The 21,808-nt window shown below is 38.2% G+C and overlaps 1 protein-coding gene across 1 annotated transcript in view; it reads left to right on the forward strand.

The window, feature by feature from the left end:
• RP1 (RP1 axonemal microtubule associated) overlaps nucleotides 1-21,808 on the forward strand; it is a 715,393-nt gene that overhangs the window by 79,310 nt on the left and 614,275 nt on the right. The window contains exons 3-4 of the mRNA XM_043976222.1: nucleotides 2,114-2,767; nucleotides 4,080-4,251. Coding sequence (XP_043832157.1) covers nucleotides 2,114-2,767; nucleotides 4,080-4,251 — 826 coding nt within the window. The remainder of the gene's footprint in view (nucleotides 1-2,113; nucleotides 2,768-4,079; nucleotides 4,252-21,808) is intronic.

Genomic DNA, 21,808 nt, shown 5'->3' on the forward strand with positions numbered 1-21,808 from the left:
TCTTGCTCCCAAGTACTCCCCATATTGATGCCAGATTTAATGTGGGCATTGGCCTTATTTTATCTCAGAACTCCCAAGTGCAAGCCAACCACTAGTCGTGGTCTCCCCCAGTAGCATGGATTACAGGACATGCCACCATACCTGGACACATTCTCCCTTTTGGCCAAATTATACTTTGAACTGCTCCCTGACTTTATCTTCCACTCTCCTATCTCTGCACATCCATTCAGGCTATCCATTCATTCCCTTTACATCTTTGCTTATGGAAATCTTTCTTTTTTCCCAAGGTCCAGCTAAGGTGTCATTTCCATGATTCATGTCAAGGTTATACTCTTCCCCAAAGTAGACTGGAAAATCCTTAAAGGCCGAGAGTATGTTGGCACCTACCACAGTGTCCTGATTACAATAAGCACATCACATCTGTTGAACTGAATAGAATTAATGTATGTTCTGTAATGCTATTCTATCAGTTTATAGAATGAAAAGCATCTTGTAACTAAGAAAAATGTATGATTACAAGATAGGAGCAAGAGATGACTGATTGGTGAGAGCTCTCGTGGCAGAAGAGAAAGCTGTACAGCAGATTAGAGATGTGGCCAGTGCACTCAATACACTACAAAGAAGAATTAGCATTAGAATATAATATTCTTGCTTTTTGGCTAGCCTGTATTTCCTATAAATTTATAGGCGAAGCGTGTGACTAAATGAGGACATATGCTGACCCATTGCCTTTGGAGGTATTTAGCTTGCCCTGTATTAGAGTATAACAGCTTAACGCATTGTTCTTACAGAGTCTTATTTATCCCAGACAATTTACCAATGTTAACTCCTTAATCTCTGCCATAGTTCAGCAGCATAGGGATAATAAGTATTGTATTTTTAAGTTAGATTTCAAAAACCTTCTCTATTGGCTAAAGGGACAGAAGATGCATTTATCTATTTGTGAATGTAAATTGAAATATGAAGAGAAAAATGCCTCCCAAGCCCTACCATTGTATAAAAAGAACCCATCAACATGATCACTTTGTAGGTATCTGTTCAGATGGAAATCATCAGTAAAGGATGATAAGAACCCAAAAGTGTGATCTAAATGTGAATGGTTTATTATATTTTTATTAAGAAAAAGATAGAGACTTCTCGTCATTTCTATTTTATAGGTGGAGGAGTAAATACTGAGAGATTATGCAACCTGCCCAAGGTCAAATAAGGGTTTATCATGACAGGGATGAGAAAGGATTGAAATTTTGCTGACTCAGCTCCTCTTCTGGATCCTCTAGCTTCCCACTCCTGCTTTGTGCAGTTTTGCCTTTATTGTCTCAAGTATCATAATTGCTTTCATCCATCGGAAGAAAACATCTAATTTCTATTCTGATCTTTGAATACATTTTCCTAAGGAATACAGATAAGATTTGCAAATTACACTGGAGATATATGAAGGAATTTTAGATAACAGCTTGGGTCTATTTAAGTGGGTGATTGGGGCCAGATTTACAGCAAGTTTTAAATTACAAATATACTTTTTTTTCATCTTCAGAATACTGATTACATTTATTCAATTGGTTCAGTTTTTCTTTAGAACTTAGCATTATTTCCAAGCTGCGGGAAATGCTTACTGTTTCTTAAGACACCAGTAATTAAGGTGATTTAATACAACAAAAAATGCAATAAAATAGCACAAAATAAAAAATGCAACCCAGAAGCAAACAATCTCCTTCACGACAGCTCACTTTCCAGTTGAGAGAATGTGTTTTTCTCAATTAATAGAAATTTCTGAAGTTTGGGTTTGGGAACCATTGATAGGAGGACCTTGAATGACTTTTAACTATTATAAGGTGGTATAAGAGATAGAACACTGAACTTGAAATAAAATTCTTCTTTGGACACATCATCTGTGTCATCCTGTGTAAGTTACTTAGCCTCTCTGTGCCTCAGTTTCCTCATCTTTAAATGGGGATAACAGTTGGATCTACCTTGTCAAATTGTTGTGAGGATCAAATAAGATAACAAATGAGCACTTGTATAAATACTAGCTCTCATTGTTGTTATTATTATTATTATTATTACAAGACTCATTATTATTTGTTTGAATTGTCCTTTTTTCCTTTGTTTCTAGATTCCAGTCAAAATGAGTGAAACTCCTTCCACTAACTTTTCGATGATTCATACAGCCTCTTCTGAAGGCCAAGCTTCTTATCCTCGACACTTCAATGTCACTCAACCAGTTGTGGCCAAAAGGATTAGTTTCTATAAGAGTGGAGATCCTCAGTTCAATGGGATCCAGATGGTTGTCAACCCTCGCTCTTTCAAGACTTTTGATGCCTTGCTCGACAACTTGTCTAGGAAGGTCCCATTGCCTTTTGGGGTCAGGAACATCAGCACCCCACGGGGTATACATGGCATCACCAAGCTAGAGGAGCTGGAGGATGGCAGGTCATACATCTGTTCCCACAAGAAGAAAATAAAACCCATTGACCTGGAGAAGGCTCGCCAGAAGCCCCTGCCCTGGCAGAGCAGTAGACCTCTCAGTGCTCGTCGCCGAGCTTCACAGCTGGCCAGGGCAAAGGAGTCTGGCCTGGCTCATCGAGAGCTTCCTGTGGTAGTTCAGACACCTAGAAAACTCTTAGTTTTCAAAAATGGTGATCCAAGGACTAGGTACACTATCATTCTGAGTAGGAAGATCACCCAGAACTTTGAGGCCTTTCTAGACTACCTGACTGAACTCATGCAGTATCCAGTTGTGAAGCTGTATACCACAGATGGAAGAAAGGTAAGAAGAGACATCTGAGAGAAAGCCACCCTTACTTAGTGATATTGTCACCAACAGCTGGAATGAAGGTTATTCTTTTAGTTTCAGGAATGCTTGCTCAATTTAACGAATTATTAGGCATTCATCAAACTCTTGCTACATGCTAAGTACTGTGCTTGGGCATAGGGATGCCAAAAAAAAGAAAAAGAAAAGAAATCATTCCTGCCTTCAAGGAGAAAACATTTAATCAGAGGAAGGATAATGATAACATGAAAACTATAATGGCTGCTATATAAGGTTGTTACTAAGCAGGCTTAACAATGACTGGGGGTAGAAGTTGTTTTTAATTTGGGTGCTTGGGTGGGTGGGTAGGGTGATCTTTGACTTACTTATGCCTCTACAAGTAATAAGTGTGCATAGGTCTCTTCTTTGCTGACTTGAGTGTACAACTAGAGGAGTACTTTATAAAGCAGCCAGCTGTTCTCTAGATCAGAGTAAGATGTAAGCCCGGTAATACCTTGAATACTTGTTAGGGGTTGGGCTTAAGGAAGGCAGAGGGAAAATGTGTCATCTTGTGTATATGTTATATCTCCCTAGCTATGCCATAGGAAATTTTTTTTTTTTTGTGAGGCGATTGGGGTTAAGTGACTTGCCTAGGTTCACACAGCTAGTAAGTGTCAAGTGTCTGAGGCTGGATTTGAACTCAGGTCCTCCTGAATCCAGGGCCAGTGCTTTATCCACTGCACCACCTAGCTGCTCCAATGCCATATGAACTTGAGGGAGACTGGACCTGCCATTAATTTCTTTCTTTCATAAAGAGAAATAGCAAGTATAGTTCATAGAAGTCCTGCTTAAGGAAGGCTTGGGGTTCAACTTATTTCCCTGGCACATACTCTGGCATATTCAACATGGATACATCACTTAATCCTGATTTCAAGCTTCAAGCTATAGAAGAATTGGTGTAAAATAAGAATTTTCATCCTACAGGTTCTAGGTGCAGTTGAAATCATAGATCCAGAAAAGAAAAAAAAAACTGTTGAAATCACCTAGAACTTTCACCTGCCACCCTGAGTTTAATAAATTCTTGCTTATTTCCTTTAAGCCTAGAAGATTTATCAAGCTGATTGAGACAATAATAACAATAATACTAATATTTTATATTTATATAGTATTTTAGGTTTACAAACCCCTTTACAAAGACGATCTCATCTGTGATTTAGGTTAGAACTGAAAATGATCATATGGAAGGAATAAAACCTTTATTACATGTGGTGGTTGTGGCCATACTTTGCAAAATGCGTATTGCTGATGTGACCTTTTCTATTTCTTTGAGGTACCTGGCCTACAGGCAGTTATCCTGAGCTCTGGAGCTGTGGTAGCTGCAGGAAGAGAACCATTTAAACCAGGAAATTATGACCTTCTGAAGTATTTTCTTCCTGATCAGTTACCAAGGATCTCCAAACGCATTTACCCAAAAGCACAGGGTAGACCAGAAGGCAGAAGAAGTAAGTCACTTTAAAAATATAACTTCTGGTTTTATTCTTAGAATTTTTGATGGTAAGAAAAAATACATGTTGAAATGGACCAATTTCCTATATTGTGGGAAAGAAGATACAAGAGAAATGAAAACTGAAAGGTATTTCTCATTCCAATCTGGATTTGGTTATTCCATACCTCAAAATGGTTTTCATTGTATTTTTTGATCATGAAAAAAGGTATCTGCTTAAAACAATGCATACCCCCTTCTTTCTATAACCTGTGCCAAGCCGAGTAAACTAACAGGTTGTGTCATGTCTTGCTTCTAGTGGAAGGGAAATGTCGTGGTTTCCGCCTGGTTGAACTCTGCATTGATATTACAGCTTAGCACAACAATCATCCAGTAACATTTAGTTTGGCTCAGCAAAGGAACAGAGTTGCTATACTTTATCAGATTCTTAATTCCACTCATGCCCTATGTTTGCAGTCATTCCTGAATCAATCCAAGATGTTTCAAACTACCTTTCATTAATTTACAGTGTTTGGTTTAGAGAATCAAAAACCTTAGGTGGCTGATTATGAAGAAAATGCTGTAAGCAGTGATGGGTGCTGTGTACAAATACATACACACACACACACACATGATGGAGCCAGCTTGAACTAGTTTATAAGAGCCAAGTATTAAAGTTTCCATGTGATCATTGGAACTTTAGAAATCTTTAATTGATACTAATTATTGTTTTGTGATTGTCTAGATTTAAGAAAATGATGGGGATAATGTTAATAGTGAAGATTAAACTTAAAAATGTGTCTTGTATATATTTTTCCCACTGGAGGAATAGTTGTTAAGCATTTACCAATCATACCCCTGGTTCTAGGGCACACAGTGTTAATGGAAAAAGCTTTGGAAAATGATATAGTTATTGCTACTTTTACCTTTTTATTTTCACCTGCTTTGCTCTTTTGAGTACTATATGTTTTGATAGTGGTAGAAGGTAAGTGCCTTACTCATTCTTAAGTTATTACTCTTTGATTTGTTAGCCACAGAACTCTCCCATAAGCATATATACCAATTCTTATATATGGTCAGAAAAATACAATTTGACAGAAATGTATTTCCTGTGTTTTTAGAAGTTGTACCTTGATATTTTTAACTGAGGTAGAGGGGAAAAGTCTCTGATAAAGTCATCTTTGGAAAAGGAAAACAACCTTTGTTGTAGAATGTATTTTATGGATACAACTTATTATGGATGTAAGGGTTATGGGACTATAGAGAGAGTTAGGAGGGAGAAGTCATCTTATCCAATACCTACATTTTATAGTGAGGCCAAGGAGTTAATTGACTTACACTAAGTTGTTTAGAAAATAGTGATGGAACAAAGATTCAAACTCCGGTCATCTGACCCAGTACTTAGCACAGGGTCTTATACATGGTAGGTGCCTAATAAATGCCTGTTGACCTGACATCTCCAAATCCAGTGTTCTTTCCCCTCTACCAATATGCCTGTATTAATGATAGAAAAATGAGGTCATACATATAAATCAGTGTTGGAGATCTTTGGAAGAAATGAAGTCCTTAAATCTATAGTATTATGTATCTTCACCTGGTCCTGTAAAAATTATTGAAGTAATTATTAAATTGAATAAATTTAATTTAAAAATGTGCATTTACAAATCTAAAGGAAGACTATGGATTCAAAGAGAGCATTGCAATGTTTCACTTGCCTGCCACTGAAATGGGATGGGGTGGGTTATATCATGGCATGCAGTATTTTTTAATTACTTTCAAAGGAAACAAAATAAATCCTGCATCTCCTTTTCTTTCCACGATGCCACAATTTATAGTGATTTCTGCCTTTGTTTGCAATAAAAAAGACCTGAGGCTGAGACCCTAAACGTTGAGAAATTCTGCCAGGATATGGCTATCAGTGAACCAGTGCAAAATCACCAATGAAAAATCTAATGAAAAAGAAGTCTGTCCTCTAATGACAATAAAAAGACCAGTGGATATTTAGAGATGGCGAGACTCTCTTCAAGAATCATTTGCCAATTAGGAACAATAACAGAACAAAACAAATGTTCTCTGTTTTCCACCTTTGCTCCTAGCTCTTTGGAGATGTTTGTGTTGTCTTAGCAGTCAGAGGGTGGACTTTTTGGTAGTAGATCACTGAATCTGAGGGATTCCTTGAAGTTTGTTTCAAGTGAATTCATTTCTTATGGAGTTACTCTTAAGTTTGTCAACTGAAATGGTTGGGCAGCTAGGTTGAATAATAGATAGAACACTGGCCCTGGAGTCAGGAGGACCCGGTTAAAAATTTGGCCTCATACACTCGATACTGACAGTTCTGTCACCCGGGGCAAGTTGCTTGATCCTGATTGCCTCAAACATATGAGGCTATCTCCAGTCATCCTGATGCATATCTAACCACTGGACCCAGCTGGCTCTGGAGGAGAGAGTGAGGTTGGTGACTTAAATCCAATTCACTGTAAGTCATGACATCACCACCTGATGTGATGGTTCTCTTTGAGAACAGAGTACAAACAACAACAACAATTGAAATGAATATAAAAGTGATTGTTAAAGCAGGTACAAAAATAAGAAAAAAGCCAGAGGAATAAAGGTGTATAAAACTTAAAAATAAATAATCAAAATGGAGTTAATTGACTGGAAGAGAACAGATGTTAAGATTATGATAGTGATGATAAGAAGGATGGAAACTGGTCCTTTGATTTCATGGGTACAGGGGGCAGCTAGGTGGTGCAGAGGATAAAACACCTGCCCTGGATTTTGGAGGACCTGAGTTCAAATCCGGCCTCAGACACTTGACACTTACTAGCTGTGTGACCCTGAGCAAATTGCTTAATTCTCATTGCCCCACAAACAAACAAACAAAACAAACAAAACAAACCCCATACTATGGTGGCAGTTAGGTGGCACAGTGGATAAAGCACTGGCCCTGGATTCAGGAGGACCTGAGTTCAAATCCGGCCTCAGACACTTGGTACTTACTAGCTGTGTGACCCTGGGCAAGTCACTCATTGCCCCGCAAAAAAAAAAAAAAGAAAGAAAAGAAAAAGAAAAAGATTTCATGGGTATAGGAAATTCCCACATGAGGAAACTCCTTTCAGTGTGGTCAACACCTTGTCTATAATTCACAGTTTTAGAGACTTTTAAGTGACTTGCCCAAGGTCACATAGCTTATATGTACCAGAAATGAGACTTGAATCCTAGTATTCCTGAATTTGTGGCTAGTTATGTATCCACTATGCAACATTGCCTCATATAATATTAATAACTGAAATATATGTAGTGCCTGGAGGTTTGCAAAACATTTTATAGCTATATTCTCTCATTTGATCCTCACAACAACTCTGTGAAGTAAGTGCTGTAGGTATCGTCACCATAACTATATGAATCTTGGCAAGTCACTTAAACTTTAAGAGTTCTAGGCCAAAGTTTTTAAACTATGGGTTGTGACCCCATATGGGATCATGTAACTGAATGTGGGGGTTGTGAAAAATTTGGCAACAGTAAAACATTATGCATACATATTTTATACACATATATAACCAGGGTTGCATAAAAATTTGGGGGGAAAAGGGGTCACAAGTGGGAGAAGTTTAAGAAGCCCTGTTTTAGGCAACTCTTTACCGCTAATGAAGATGAAATTAAAGCAATTATAAGTTATTCTGTCAAATTATATGCCAATAAATTTAACAATTTAAGTGAAATGAAGAATATTTAAAAAATATAAGTTGCCAGGTTTCCATATTTGGTTGTATTCTGATTATGCACAAGTCATTCACATTATTTGCTAACTTTTATAGTTGTATCATAAAGAAATTCAGATTACTCTTTTCTTCCAAAATGATTGTTGCTTTCTGATGCACAACTCACTGTTGCCATACTTTTGTTTCCTTTATTCGTTACAAGAATTCTCCACAGGAGAAATGTCTTTTATGCAGCCTACTTCAAAAAATTGAAAAATGAAAAAAATAGGTATTGAGACTATAGATGGCAGGATAATTGCTGACTTGCTTTAGTAGAGGGAGTTTCCTCATTGGGAATTTCCCATACTAATGAAATCTTAGGTTTGGTCCAAACAACAGTAGTAACAATAATAATATTATAGATTTTATATGGGAGGGCTCAAAGTGTCCAGTGGATAGTAACTTATGGGAGAGCAATTTCCAAAAATGGTGAGGGTGGCACGATATGGAAACCTTATCCAGAGTACACAAGTATATCATTCTGGCTCACAGGGGAACCATCTAAAATGCACTGTGTTGGCATCAAGGAAAGGATAATTGAAAATTTATATTTTACTTATTATTTACTTTTATTTGAGTTATTATATTCTCCTATACTAATTGGTTTACTTTTCTATTTTCTCTTATGTTCTTCCTTTGCTGCCTCTCTCCATTTGGATCTTTTGTCTTCTTCATCTCTGCATCATGTTGTGATTTGGGGTGACATTTACTCTTGAAATCTTGAAAGTGATTATACATAGGCCTTCAAGCCCAAGATCTCAGATTTACTCTCTTTCTTCTGACAAAATTTATAGTAACGATTACAATTCAGAATGTTCTCTTGCCCCTGACAATTACTTGGGCTTGGAAAAAAATGATTCTCGGGCTTGTGAGGACATATCAATAGTACCCTCTGAAGATGACATTGAGAAATCAATTCTTGTTAATCAAGATGGCACTATGACAGTTGAGATGAAAGTTCGATTCAAGATAAAAGAGGAAGAGACTATAAAATGGACAACCACTGTCAGTAGAGTTGGTCTTCCTAATAATGACAAAGGGAGTGAGGCATGTAGTTTTCCAGTCAGGACAGAAGATCAGTCACCTGCCATAGAAATTTCCACAAGTACCAAATCTACAGATGTCCCATCCTTGGAAAAATGTGAAAATGAAGAGGATAGCTTGGCAAAAGAAACAAACTTTCAAGTGACAGGCAGAGAATGTGACATTTATAATGGTGCTGTTTGCGAGAATACTCCTGTGAACACAGATGTCAGTGAGATGCCTCAGAATCAAATCAGGCATCGTTTTCATCGGCCCCCAACACCTGGTCCAAGGAGAGCAAGGCCCCCAACACCTGGACCAAAGAGAGTACGGCAAAAGAAGTCTCGAGTAAAGAGCATTACATTGGTATCTGAAACAGAAGTTGAAGAGAAGATGATTGGGCAATTTTCCTATAGTGAAGAAAGAGAAGATGGAGAAAGCAAATCTGAGTATCACATGTTCACACATTCTAGCAGCAAAATGTCATCAGTGACTAACAAACCAAAGCTTGCTGAGTTCAACAGTGAAAATCCACCAAAGTCTTCTCTCGAAAGCAAAACTGAAGACAGGCTGCTTTTGTCTAGCCCCCAGAGTAGTGACCTCATTGAAATTACAAGTCAGAAGACTTTAGAGGTGACCCAGAATGATAGTTTGTCACAAATTGTCCAGGATAAATCAGTTATGAAGGAAGGTATGGTTCGTATGAAGAACTTTCTACCTTATGATTCAATAAATGACAGGATTAGACCTTTTCCATCAGATATTACCCACTTTTCTGTTAGTGGGTCTGGAACTGAACTGTATCATGGTGAAACTACTTCTGAGGTCCCCACCTCAATGGGTCACTCTACTGTAACTGCCAACATTGATAGACTAGTGAGTGAATTTGCTCAGTGTGGGTTAACAAGCACCCTTCTCAGTGAAAGGCTGGTTTTACCCTCTGGACCCAGAAAGAAAAAGGGGAAAAAGTCTCAATTGCAAGTGGAAAATTCAGAACGGAATCAACACAACAGGGAGAATGCAACTAAAAGAAGCCTTGATAAGAGTGAGAAAGTGGACTTCAACAGTGAAACTGTCCAGGAAGCCACATCACAGAGCTCACACTGTACAGAAAGAACAGTGGTACTTCGGGTAGGAAACAAGAAAGCCACCAACAGGACTGTCTATGCAAATGGTGTGTCTTCTAAAAGTAACCTAAACCTCACGATTTCTAAGACACTCCCATCAGCTAAATTCCCTGCTGCTAGAAGGATCAAGGAAAATGGACTTATTTTAAGCAAAGCGAAACACAAAGCAGTTAAAAAAATGAGCTTTCCAGGATCTACAAAAAAGGAAAGTAGTCTGGAGAAAAAAGTTTTCCCCCAGAATGATATTAAACATTACAAAAATACTCTTGGTACTGAAGATGCATGCCACGCACATAACATCAGGGACCAAGTCCCCAAGCCTTTCGTTGTACGGAAATCTGTGGCATCACGGCACATGATAGGAACAGAAAAGAAGAATATTTCTTCAAAAGTGAATAATTCAAACACATCTTTAAAAAATCAGAAAAAGCAAAAACCTGTTAAATTGAAGTCAGACACTGCTGAAAATAAACAGCATTCCAGAACCTGGAATCATCCACTCACTTCTCTGAAAAAATCTAATTTCCCAGATGATATTGCCCATCATTCCGTTCAGAATTATATACAGACCTGGTTGCAAAATGTATTTCCACCTTCTACTTTGCCATCTGAGATATTAATCCCAGTAAGTAAAAAGGAAGGGGACATGGGAAATTATACTGGTACTTGTTATCCCAATCTTATCCAAACTGTTTCTGGGAAGGAAAGTGAAACTATTATAGGAAACAAGACACAGGCAACTACAGATCCTCACCTGGATGAATCTAATTTTCATGAAGTAGTAAGCAAATCTTTCCCAAATCAGGATACTGTTGAAGAACTTGCCAAAGAGGTCTATGAAAGACAGATTGGATCTCTGACCGATGCATCTTTGGCATATTTGGAAGAACAGGTCACACCATCAGTCTTCCCTGAGTATGATAGCAAGATCCAAGCAGCTGAAGAGGAGACTCAAGATTCCACCAAAAATTCTGAGTTAGGCATTGATCCCCAGGAAAAAAAGCCAAATTTTAGAAGACAAAGTGTGGAGGCGGCAGTTCAAGTAAGTGGTGGAGACAGCAGTGTGATTATGACCCACATGTCAAAGGACCTTCTGTCTGGCCTGTTGCTTCACCAGATGCAAGCATTTGTCCTAAGCCTTCAAAAAAGTCAAAATGGAACTGTTAAAATACCATGCTCACTTTCAGATTTTTCTTCTCTTCCTTCTCCTTTATGTAGTTCATCCACTGATCTCCTTTTAGCCTGGCTATTGTTACTAAACCTAAAGGGAAGTTTGGATACCACCTGCCAAGATGATGACTTCAGCACTACCTCTAAATCTTCAGAGATATTTACCTTGTTGGAGATTTTGAAGCATATTGCCATTGTCGAAAAAGCCGATGATTTGAAAACTGCCGTTTCACACTTAAAGGAGTCAGCTACAACTTGCTTAGGTCTTATTGGGGAAGAACAAATCCCTATGGATGTCTCCACAAATTCATCTACAGATGAAATTCAAAATGTTACAAAGCACAGTGTAAATGAAAACTCCAAGGAAGCCAAACCTCCGTATGAAGCTGACTCCATAAAGGACTGTGGCATTGAAGAAGCCCTCATTTCCCATAAGGCCAGTGGTCTCAGTGATGCCTTTTCTTCCCCTGAAGCTTTTGTTTTGGATCAGACTTGCTCTTTGGATGAGCCCTGTTTACTGGAAGAAGATTTTTCCCATAATGAAGCTGAGGAAGAAAGTGAGACTTGCACTTTTGTGTTACCTTGCCCACCTGAAGAATTCCATGTTACAAGTAAGAATTGCCTTCCAAATGACATTTTATATTCTGAGGAAAAAACTGACAACTTGGAATTGACTGAAGAATTAAAAAGGTTGAATAGGTTACAAGAGGACCTCATTATGTCAGAGGAGCTAAATGACTTGAGTATTCATGAATCAGTGCCATTTCAAAATGAGAATATGGGGAATTTAAGTAATTGTAGTCCTTTCCCAAATGAAGCAATAATGGGACTTAGTGAAGAGCAAGAAGAGATTCCTTTGGCAGAATTTCAAAATGGTTTGCTAAATGAATCTCAGGATAAAAATACAGATTTGTCATTTGATAAGGAAGACTCAAGGACTTCTGAAGAACCAGGCTCAACAACTAACAGCATGACTTCAGGGGAAAGAAATATTTCAGAACTAGAATCCTTTGAAGAGATAGAAAATCAGGACAAGACTAACTTTAATGTACAGGAAAATGTAGGAGGCCAAGCTAACATGGGAACAAGAGAGAAGTCAAAACCAAATAAAAATCCAGAATTAACTGCTTTGTCTGATGGAGACATTGTAGAAGAAGGAAAAAGGAATGATAGATCTTGTGAGAAGAGATTGACTAAGCCACCATCTTTAGTTTTTTGTTATGATTCTAAGCAAAGTCCAGAAAAGGACACTCATGAAGGAGAAACTAATGTGCAAGTAAAAATGATAGCGAACAATAAAAGTCATTCGAATCCTTCTCTTGGGTCTAAAAAATGTTTAAGAAGTCCAGTAACTTCTGATTGGTCAGACTATAGGCCAGATACTGAGAGTGAGCCTACATATAAAACTTCCAGTGACCTGACAAATGAAAGTGGAGAGGAAATAGTTCAGGAGAGAGAATATAACACTGGGTTTGTAAAAAGAACCATTGAAAGGCTTTATGGTAAAGAAGCTACCAAGCCTTGTTTCCACATTGATTCTACAAATGGCTCTCAGGCATTTCAAGTCAGTTCTTTAGAATCTCTCCATAGAGCTCAGAGAACAAGTCCTTACAATAGTCAATGTCAGACATTGAATTCTCCTCAGCAAGTGTTATACCACTCACCCACATTGCAAAGCTCTTGGAAGGAAGAAATGCAAGGCATTATTACCTGTGCTGAAGACACTTCTTTCAAACCATCTATTAATGGAGTGAAAGGTAACCATCATGGACAAAATGTAATAGAGCAACATATGGAACAATATAATCATGCCAAGCCTGTTAGAGCTAGGGATGAGGGTGTTTTGATTGACAAAGGCAAGTGGCTCCTAAAGGAAAACCATTTGTTAAGGTTATCCTCTCTTGAGAACACTGGTATGTATGGCAATATGGACACCACATCAGCAGACACACTGCTTGACAACAATAGTGATGATATTCCATATTCACATTTTGGAAATTTGGACCAAGGGCCAGCCCTGGCTGATGTATCTTCTTCAGAACTTGAAGAAATGGCTCAACCCCTTGAACCTAGGTGTAATTATTTTAATATGCCTCATGGTAGTGATTCAGACCCTTTCCATGATGATTCATTAGGGATTCAAAATAAAATTGTCAACACTGACAGTATACCAAATTCTCATGAAGAAATGAAGGATAATCAGCAACCAGGCAAGGTATGCACATCTCTCACCCGTGTATATACCATGACTGGGAACAAGGTCCATCCTGTGGGACATCCTGTAACTGGTGAACCTGTTAAAAGCCAGCTGTTACCTGCCAATAATAGGAATAGTGCAATTCCTGAGGAAGGTGATTCTTTGGATAAGCTCTATGCTGTCTGTGGTCAGCATTGTCCAATTCTAACTGCTATCATCCAACCAGTAAATGAAAATGACCGGGGATTTGTGTACAGGAAAGCATCTGACATTGAGAATTTTTGGGGCTTCCATTTATGGACTTCAACAATTCCCTATTTACTATGGTCAGACAAAAGTTCTTTCATAGATGAGAACAATAATGTCAACAAGAAAAAGACCCTTATGGATAACACGAGCAGTGATACATTTGCTAGATTTTATTTGAATTCTACACTTGATTTGATTAAAAGAAGGGATTTTGGAATGCTTAACTTCTCAGCCTCTGAGGATAAAAATTATCTAAAGGAATGTGAAACATATTCAAGAAAAGGGCTTTATGTATGTTTCCTGCAAACACAGTTGTTTGTGATGGATAAAATGAATTCAAATAAACAAGGCTCCAGCAATCAGGGAAATGAAATCTCAATAGCAGTTGATGAGAATAACAACTTATTAAATAACAGATGCCAAAGCTCAAGAGTACACGAACCAAATGGTTAGGAAGAATATCTACTGAACTTCCTTTTTGAGATATTTGGGAGGAAGCTGCCAATTGGCTCCTGTCCAAGATGGTGAGACATCTTTCAATGTTATCAAAAGAAAGATTTCTGGAAATTGGTTGGATGAAAATGCTTTCACTAGTGAAGAAGAAAAGGTGCTAAATTTAACTGACTTTGAAAGTAACAGTAAAACAACAACAACAACAACAACAAAAACCCTAAATAATTCCACTGTCACCATTGCTCTTTTGTAATCTGGAACACCCTATCTCCTCCTTGCCATTCCAAGTTCTTCACTTTCTTCTAAGTCTATCTGTGTGACAAAACTTTTCCTGAACAAGCCCACAAGGAAGATGGGTCTTTAATTCTTAATTCCTTCAGTACTGATGGAATCCATTTGTTGTTTGTTATTTTCATTTGTGTATATTACTTTGTTTTGTTCTTATGCCATTTCAGGTCTGAATGCTCTCTCCTGCCATGAGGCTTTTAAGCACTTCAAGGCCGGAGACTTCTAGATCTTTGTTCCTTTTATAGTCCCTCATCCTTGGTACCTAGTATAGAACTCTGAAGCACCCAATAAAAGCATTTTGAATGAACCTTGAGTCTTGCTTTATTAGGAAGGTAATGTGAACTTCCCAGTCTCCCCTTACTTACATCTGAAAATCTTATCCATGTTTCCTTCTATCTGAGGATGAGTTGGTTTTTCCTCTTGTTAATGCCTTTAGTTAATGACTTTAAATTTGCATTTGATTCCACTCCCTTCCACCTTTTATAGTAGTTTACTTTTTCCCTTTCAACTTAAAAAGGATATTTTACTTTTTCTTCTTCCCATCCAAACTCCGCATCCCCCCCCCCCCCGCCAATTTAGAATGAAAGGAAAACAAAACCCTTGTTATAAACATGTATAGTCAAGCAAAATAAATTTCACTGGTCATGATCAGAAATATACATGCCTTATTCCATGCTCTGAGTCCTTTACTTCTCTATCAGGAGGTGGGTAGCATGTTTCTTCATGAATCCTCTGGAATCCAGGCTGCTCATTATGCTGATCAGAGTTCTTAATTCTTTTAAAGTTGTTCATCTTTACAATATTATTGTTATTGCATAAATTGTTCTTTGGTTCTGTTCACTTCATTCTGTATCAGTTCATATAGTTCTTTCCAGTTTTCTCTGAAACCATCTCTTTCATTTAAAGCACAATAGTACCTAATCACATTTATAACTTGTTCATTCATGCCCAAATTGTGGACACCTTCTTTGATTCTATTTCTTTGCCACAAAAACAACCCCAACCCCAACAAAAAACCAAAGTACTAGATCTTGCTAGTTTTGTGATCCAAGTTAGATTAGCACCATTTATATCCTTCATTTGGCCAGGAATATCTACAATATATGATCATAATATCAGTTCTGATTCTCACATTTTATTCTCACTACTATTCTTATATCCTCATGTTTGTGGACTCCTAATTATATATCCTCTTGGATTTCTTTCCTTCATACATATGCTTTCTCTTGTCCCTCTTCTTAGATTTACTTCATTTGGAAAAGGCTTATTAACCTTTCATTGTTGCATTTTGTTGACAAATCCTATTCCACCAAGTCAGTAAATCAGTCAATAAGTATTTATTAAGTACTTCATATGTTCTAGGTACCATGGGAAGCATCAGGGATACAAAGATATGCAAAACAAAAACAAAAACCAGCCCAAAACAAAACAAAATCAGTCCCTGCTCTCAAGAAGCTCTCAATCTGGAGACAACATTCAATATAATTGATTTCTCTCCCCCCCCCCCCCGTGGGGCAATGAGGGTTAATTGAAAGACAACATTCAAATGACTATGTATAGCAAGGTATGTGTGGGATAAATTTGAAATAATCAACAGGGGGAGTGCATTAGAATGAAGGGGAATCAGGAATGACTTCATGTAGAAGCTGGCATTTTAGGTAGGATTTGAAGGAAATTAGGGGAGTCAGAAGGCAGAGATGAAAAAGGAGAGCATTCTGGGAGTGAATTTTTCCAGGAACAACAAGGAGACCAGTGACCTAGGATCAAAGAATATGTGTGAAGTTTTAAAGGAAAAGAACTGGAAAGCTTGGGAGGGGTGGGGGGGCAGGTTGTGAAATGCTTTTAATAACAGAGGATTTTATATTTGATCCTGAAGTGATAGGGAGTCACTGGAGTTTGTTGGGGGAGGAGGGGTGGGGTGACATAGTCAGACCTGCACTATAGGATGAATGCACCTTATGAACTGGAAGCACCTTTGGATACGATGGACTCAAATGGGGAAAGACTCATGGCAAGGAGACCAAACAGGGGCTCTTGCAATGTTCCAGACATTAGGTGATGGTACTAAAGTGGAGGCAGCATCAGAGGAGAAAAGGGGTCATATGTGAGAGATGTTATAAAGGTAAAATCCACAGTCCTTGATTGGATATTGGTGGTGGTGGGGGGCAGTGGGAGTGTGAGAGAGTAAGAGTTAAGGATGACTCTTAGGTTGTGAGCCTCTGCGACTGGGAGGATGGTAGCATTCTTGATAGTAATAGGAAAGTTAGGAAGAGGAAAGGGTTTGTGGGCAAAGATAATAAGTTCAGTCCTGAGACTGTATCACCAGGAAGATAATGAATAGGTTATAGAGAAAGGTTTTAGAATCTTTATCTATGGACGTATTTAAAAACAAGATAGACAATCATCTGTCTTGGATGATTTAGAAGGCTTAGACTGGTCTAGGTAACAATTAAAGTCACTTCAAACTCTCTGATTTCATTTCTATACAAAGAAGTCTTATAAAAATTGACATCTGTATGTTTTTCTGGGAACTTCTCAATCCAATTGATTAAGGCCTTTTGAAATGTCACTTTTAATATCAATAGTGGCACTAAAATAAGTCAAATTTTGGCAGTAGCATCAGAATCAGATATAATTATAGCAAGAACAACTTTGATTTCAATTAAGCATAAGACAGAAAGACATACAAAATGGCTTAATTAGTCAGAAGCCTGCCTGATTGAACTATTTATTGTCATTTATGTCACTTACTTAGGGCTAATCCTATAAATGACATTTTTCCCTATGTGATACTGAATGATATGCTATACTAATGAACATTTGGATGCTAAAAGAAGTTGCTGCATGATAGAATAGGATTATTTTTAAAGGTGTAAAATTTGAGAGATACAGAAGTAATGGAAGGTGCTCTTAAAAATGATTTTTAGATGAAGGAGAGTTGGAGGCTAAAAAAGTGTGTATTTTCCTGCCCTAGAAAGGGCAGAAAGAAGAGCTTTCATCTTTTCAACTGGGAAGAGCAGAGCTATAATTAATTATATTTTTAATGGAGAAAAGGCATTTAAAGCCTTTCATAACCTGGGATCCTTCTACCTTTCTAGTCTTCTTATTCCTTGCTTTCCTCCATAGATCCCATGATTCAGTGGCATCTCCCAACTCTGTGCCTGGAACTCTCTCCCTCCTCAGCTCTGCCTTGTAGTTATTCTGGCTTCAGTCAATCTCAGCTGAAATCCACTTTCTTCAAGAAGTCTTTCCCAGTCCTTCTTAAGGTTAATGCCTTCCCTCTGAGATTATCTCCTATTAATCCTACACATATCTTGTTTGCATGTGTTTTTCTGCTTGTTGTATCCCCTGCCCTTTTCTCCCCTCCCCAATTTTGGACTGTTAACTCCTTTGGGATCAGGGACTGTTTTTGCCTTTCTTTATATCTCCAGTGTATGGCACAGTGCCCAGTACATAGTAGGTGCTTAATAAATGCTTAATAAATGTGATTTGACTTGAAAAAAAGAACAAAGACCAAATTGGATCATAACTTTGGTGAAGGGGAAGAAATGGAAATAGCACTTAGGAACCTTTAAAAGAACATGGCGCACTGCTTTTTTTTTTTTTTTTTAGGAAACCATATTGCATCAAACAGAAACTCTGATGACAGAGAGATGTTTTTAAGAACCTGGCTGGGCTAACAATAATTAATATATAATAAGTCAATATATGAAGTATCATTCAGGAAAAAATAGCATGCTACTATAACATTGTATTCTGAAATATTTGCAGTATAAGCTCATTCCACTTATGGACAGTTCTTCCTGTTAGGGATTTTTTCTGGATATCAAGCTGTGGGGACCAGCTTTTTTTTTTTTTTTTTTTAGTGAGGCAATTGGGGTTAAGTGACTTGCCCAGGGTCACACAGCTAGTAAGTGTTAAGTGTCTGAGGCCGGATTTGAACTCAGGTACTCCTGATTCCAGGGCCGGTGCTCTATCCACTGTGCCACCTAGCTGCCCCATGTGAGGACCAGTTTTTAATTGGGGAGTGTTAGCTAAGTGGCTCGCCGCAATATTGGGGCAAGGAAGGAGACCAGCAGCCTCCCTCAAAACAGAACAGGATTTATTTTAAAAAGAACGAACTTAAAAAAAAAACCACAAACAGGATCAGTAGGATCAAGGGAAAGGAAATAAAATGGGGAAAGGGAAATTATACAACCTGAAAAAATACCACCGCCCAGGAATCAGCTGAGAATACACAGCCCGGCTCTTGTGGCCTTCCAGTTTCCAGCTAGAATGGCCAATTCTCCTCCCCCTTTCCAGCAAACCCCAGCAGCCCCCAACCAATTAGCTGGCCACTCTGACAGTCACATAAATGCCCTTACTAGGCTTCCAGTCATTATAATTTTGCCAGGCTCATGTAGGTGTCTGAGTGGTGATGATGTGAGGTGCCAGCACCATGGTGACAGCTACAACCAGTGGGTGGAGCACCATGCCCTTTGTGCAGCCCCAGAGACCAGTGTGCACCAGTGCTTGAGCTGAGGTTTTTTAAAAAAAATTATAATCAAAAGATGGGGTCATAAAAACCTCAAATAACAATTAATTCTTTACAAAGCCTAAATTTGCCTCTTTACAACTTCTAATTATTGCTCTTATTTTGACCTTTCTTGGGTCAAATAAAATGAGACTTGAGTTTGAATTCCATGCAAGTCACTTAGTCTTTCTGAAGTTCAGTTTCCTCATTTGTAAAATGGGATTAATAATAGCACCCATCTCATGGTGTTGTAGTGAGGATGAAATAATATATATAAAACTCTTTGCAAACCTTAATGTGCTATATAAATGCAGCTATCACTATTATCTTCCATGTGACAGTCCTTGAAATCAGCTACTGTACCTTCTTTCTCTCCAGTCTTCTCTCCTCCAGGCTAAATATCTCATTTCTTCAACCAGTCCTCATGTAGCATGCACTCAAGGCCCTTTCCCATTTTGATTGCCTTCCTATGGATGCTCTCCACTTTATCATTGTCTGTCTCAAATTGTTATGCTAAGAATGAAGATATGGCCTTATCAGAGTGACTCTAAAACTGCTTATTCCTCGAAGTTCTGTAGGGTTCAAACTGTTTTGAGCCACTATTCCACAGAATCATCCAATTAATTCTGTAAAGGAAAATCTTGGCTTGGTCAACAAGCACATGTGGTAAACCCAACTCCTTTCCTTCTGTAGGATGGCCTATACAAAGTGCTGCCTTAGCTAGGGCTGGATGTGTGGACTGCATCAGCCCTTCAATCTTGTGGTTCTATTTTTAATCAATGCTGCCGCCAGGTACAAAGGATGTTGCAGAGATTGATACAGGGGTGACCAGTTCACAATTATATGTACCATATAAAAATAGATATGTTTTTCCATAGGAATTTGCTTTCTGAAAGAAAGGAGAAATTATACATTAGATCATTTGATGCTAGAAAAGTTAATGGGTGGCCTTAGGCCTGGCCATGGGCCATGTCTTTCTCAAGCCATCACTTTTCTCCGACCCTATTAACTTTGATATAATTTCTTCCTCTGAGAAAACCCTTCAGATAAAAGTAATTCTTCCAGTTGTAGAAACTTGGCTGAAGATGAGGGGCTGAATTGAGAAGAGCTAAATGGGGCTGGCAAGAGTAATAGTGCCAGGGACTTTGCTACCACCACTAGAACTTGAAGGGATTCCAGATGACATTTAGTTTGAACTCCCATTTCATAGATGAGGAAATGGAGGCCCACAGTGATAATTAATCAGCCAGTAAGTATTTGTTAAGTGCCAATTATACACCAGGTACTGTATTAAGTCTGGGGATACAAAAAGAGGCAAAAGACAGTCCCTGTCAAACTTACAATCTGATGGGGAGACAACAGGCAAATAAACATCTACAAAGCAAGCTATACACAGGATAGGAAATAAATAACAAAGAGAAAACATTAGAATTAGAAGGGGTTGGGGAAGGTTCCTTGAAAAAAATGATATTTTAGTTGGGACTTAAAGGAAGGCAGGGAAGTCAGTAAGCAGAATTGAGAAGGGAAAGGATTTTAGGTATGGGGGATAGCCGGAGAAAAGGCCCAGAGTAAAGAGATGGAATGTGTTTTTCATGGGATAGCCATGGATTGAAGAGTATGGGCCAAGTAGTAAGTAAGGTGTAAGAAGATGGGAAAGGTAGGAGGGGGATAGGTTATTAAATACTGCAAATGCTAAACAGTAATTTGTATTTCATCCTGAAGGCAATAGGGAGCCACTGGAGTTAATTATTGAGTACGGGAGTGATATGATCAGACCTACCCATTAGGAAAATCACTTTGGTGGCTGAAGAAAGGATGAATTAGAGTGGGGAGAAATTATTGTAATTGTACAGGCATGAAGTGGTCAGGGTCTGAAGTAGAGTCATGACAGTGTCAGAGGAGAGAAGGGGGCATATTTGAGAGATGTTTCAAAGGATTTTTTTTTGGGGGGGCGATGAGGGTTAAATGACTTGCCCAGGATCACACAGCTAGTAAGTATCAAGTGTCTGAGGCTGGATTTGAACTCAGGTCCTCCTGAATCCACGGCCAGTGCTTCATCCACTGCACCACCTAGCTGCCCCCAAAATCAATAGACTTTGGCTGCAGCTTGGATATGGGTGATGAAAATTGAGGATAACTTCTGGGTTGTGAACCCAAGGGAATTGGGAGGATGGTGTTACCCTCTACAGGAATAGGGAAAGTAGAACATAGTTAAGTATATATATAATTAAGTACCTAGCCACATTGGGATACTGAAGTACTTTATTTATGTACTTTTGTGCTTAAGTACTTAGTTATTAGGTCCTTAGGCAATTGGTACTTAGGTGATTAATTTAGGCACTTAGGTACACAAGTATTTAGATTTAGGTAATCAGTTAATTTGTTGCTGGATTAGTAAATAACTACTTAAGTACTTAAAATACTTAGATAAATCTGATTCAAACCAGTCTAAACCAGTTGTAACAAGTTCAGTCTGGTTTACTCCTGTCTAAACCAGTTTAATCTAGTTCAAACTGTTACACACGGGTTCAAACTGGTCTAAGACAATTGAAAATTATCTAAAATGTTCAGGGAATGAGATTTTAAAGGTCATCCAGTAGTAATTTGGTAAAAGGTAGTCAGCTAATTATTTACATGGGTACTTAGGTAACAGATAATCAGCTAATTAGGTATTTAGGTACTTTGGTCCTTATTCAGGTAATTATCCCATTAGATGGGAAAGTGAGAGTGGGATAGTGAGTTGATAAGGGAGGTATATTAGTATTGGCTAGCAGTGATGAGGACCCATTTGAAAT

The sequence above is a fragment of the Dromiciops gliroides genome, chromosome 1 (assembly GCF_019393635.1).
Source record: "Dromiciops gliroides isolate mDroGli1 chromosome 1, mDroGli1.pri, whole genome shotgun sequence".
NCBI lineage: Eukaryota > Metazoa > Chordata > Mammalia > Microbiotheria > Microbiotheriidae > Dromiciops > Dromiciops gliroides.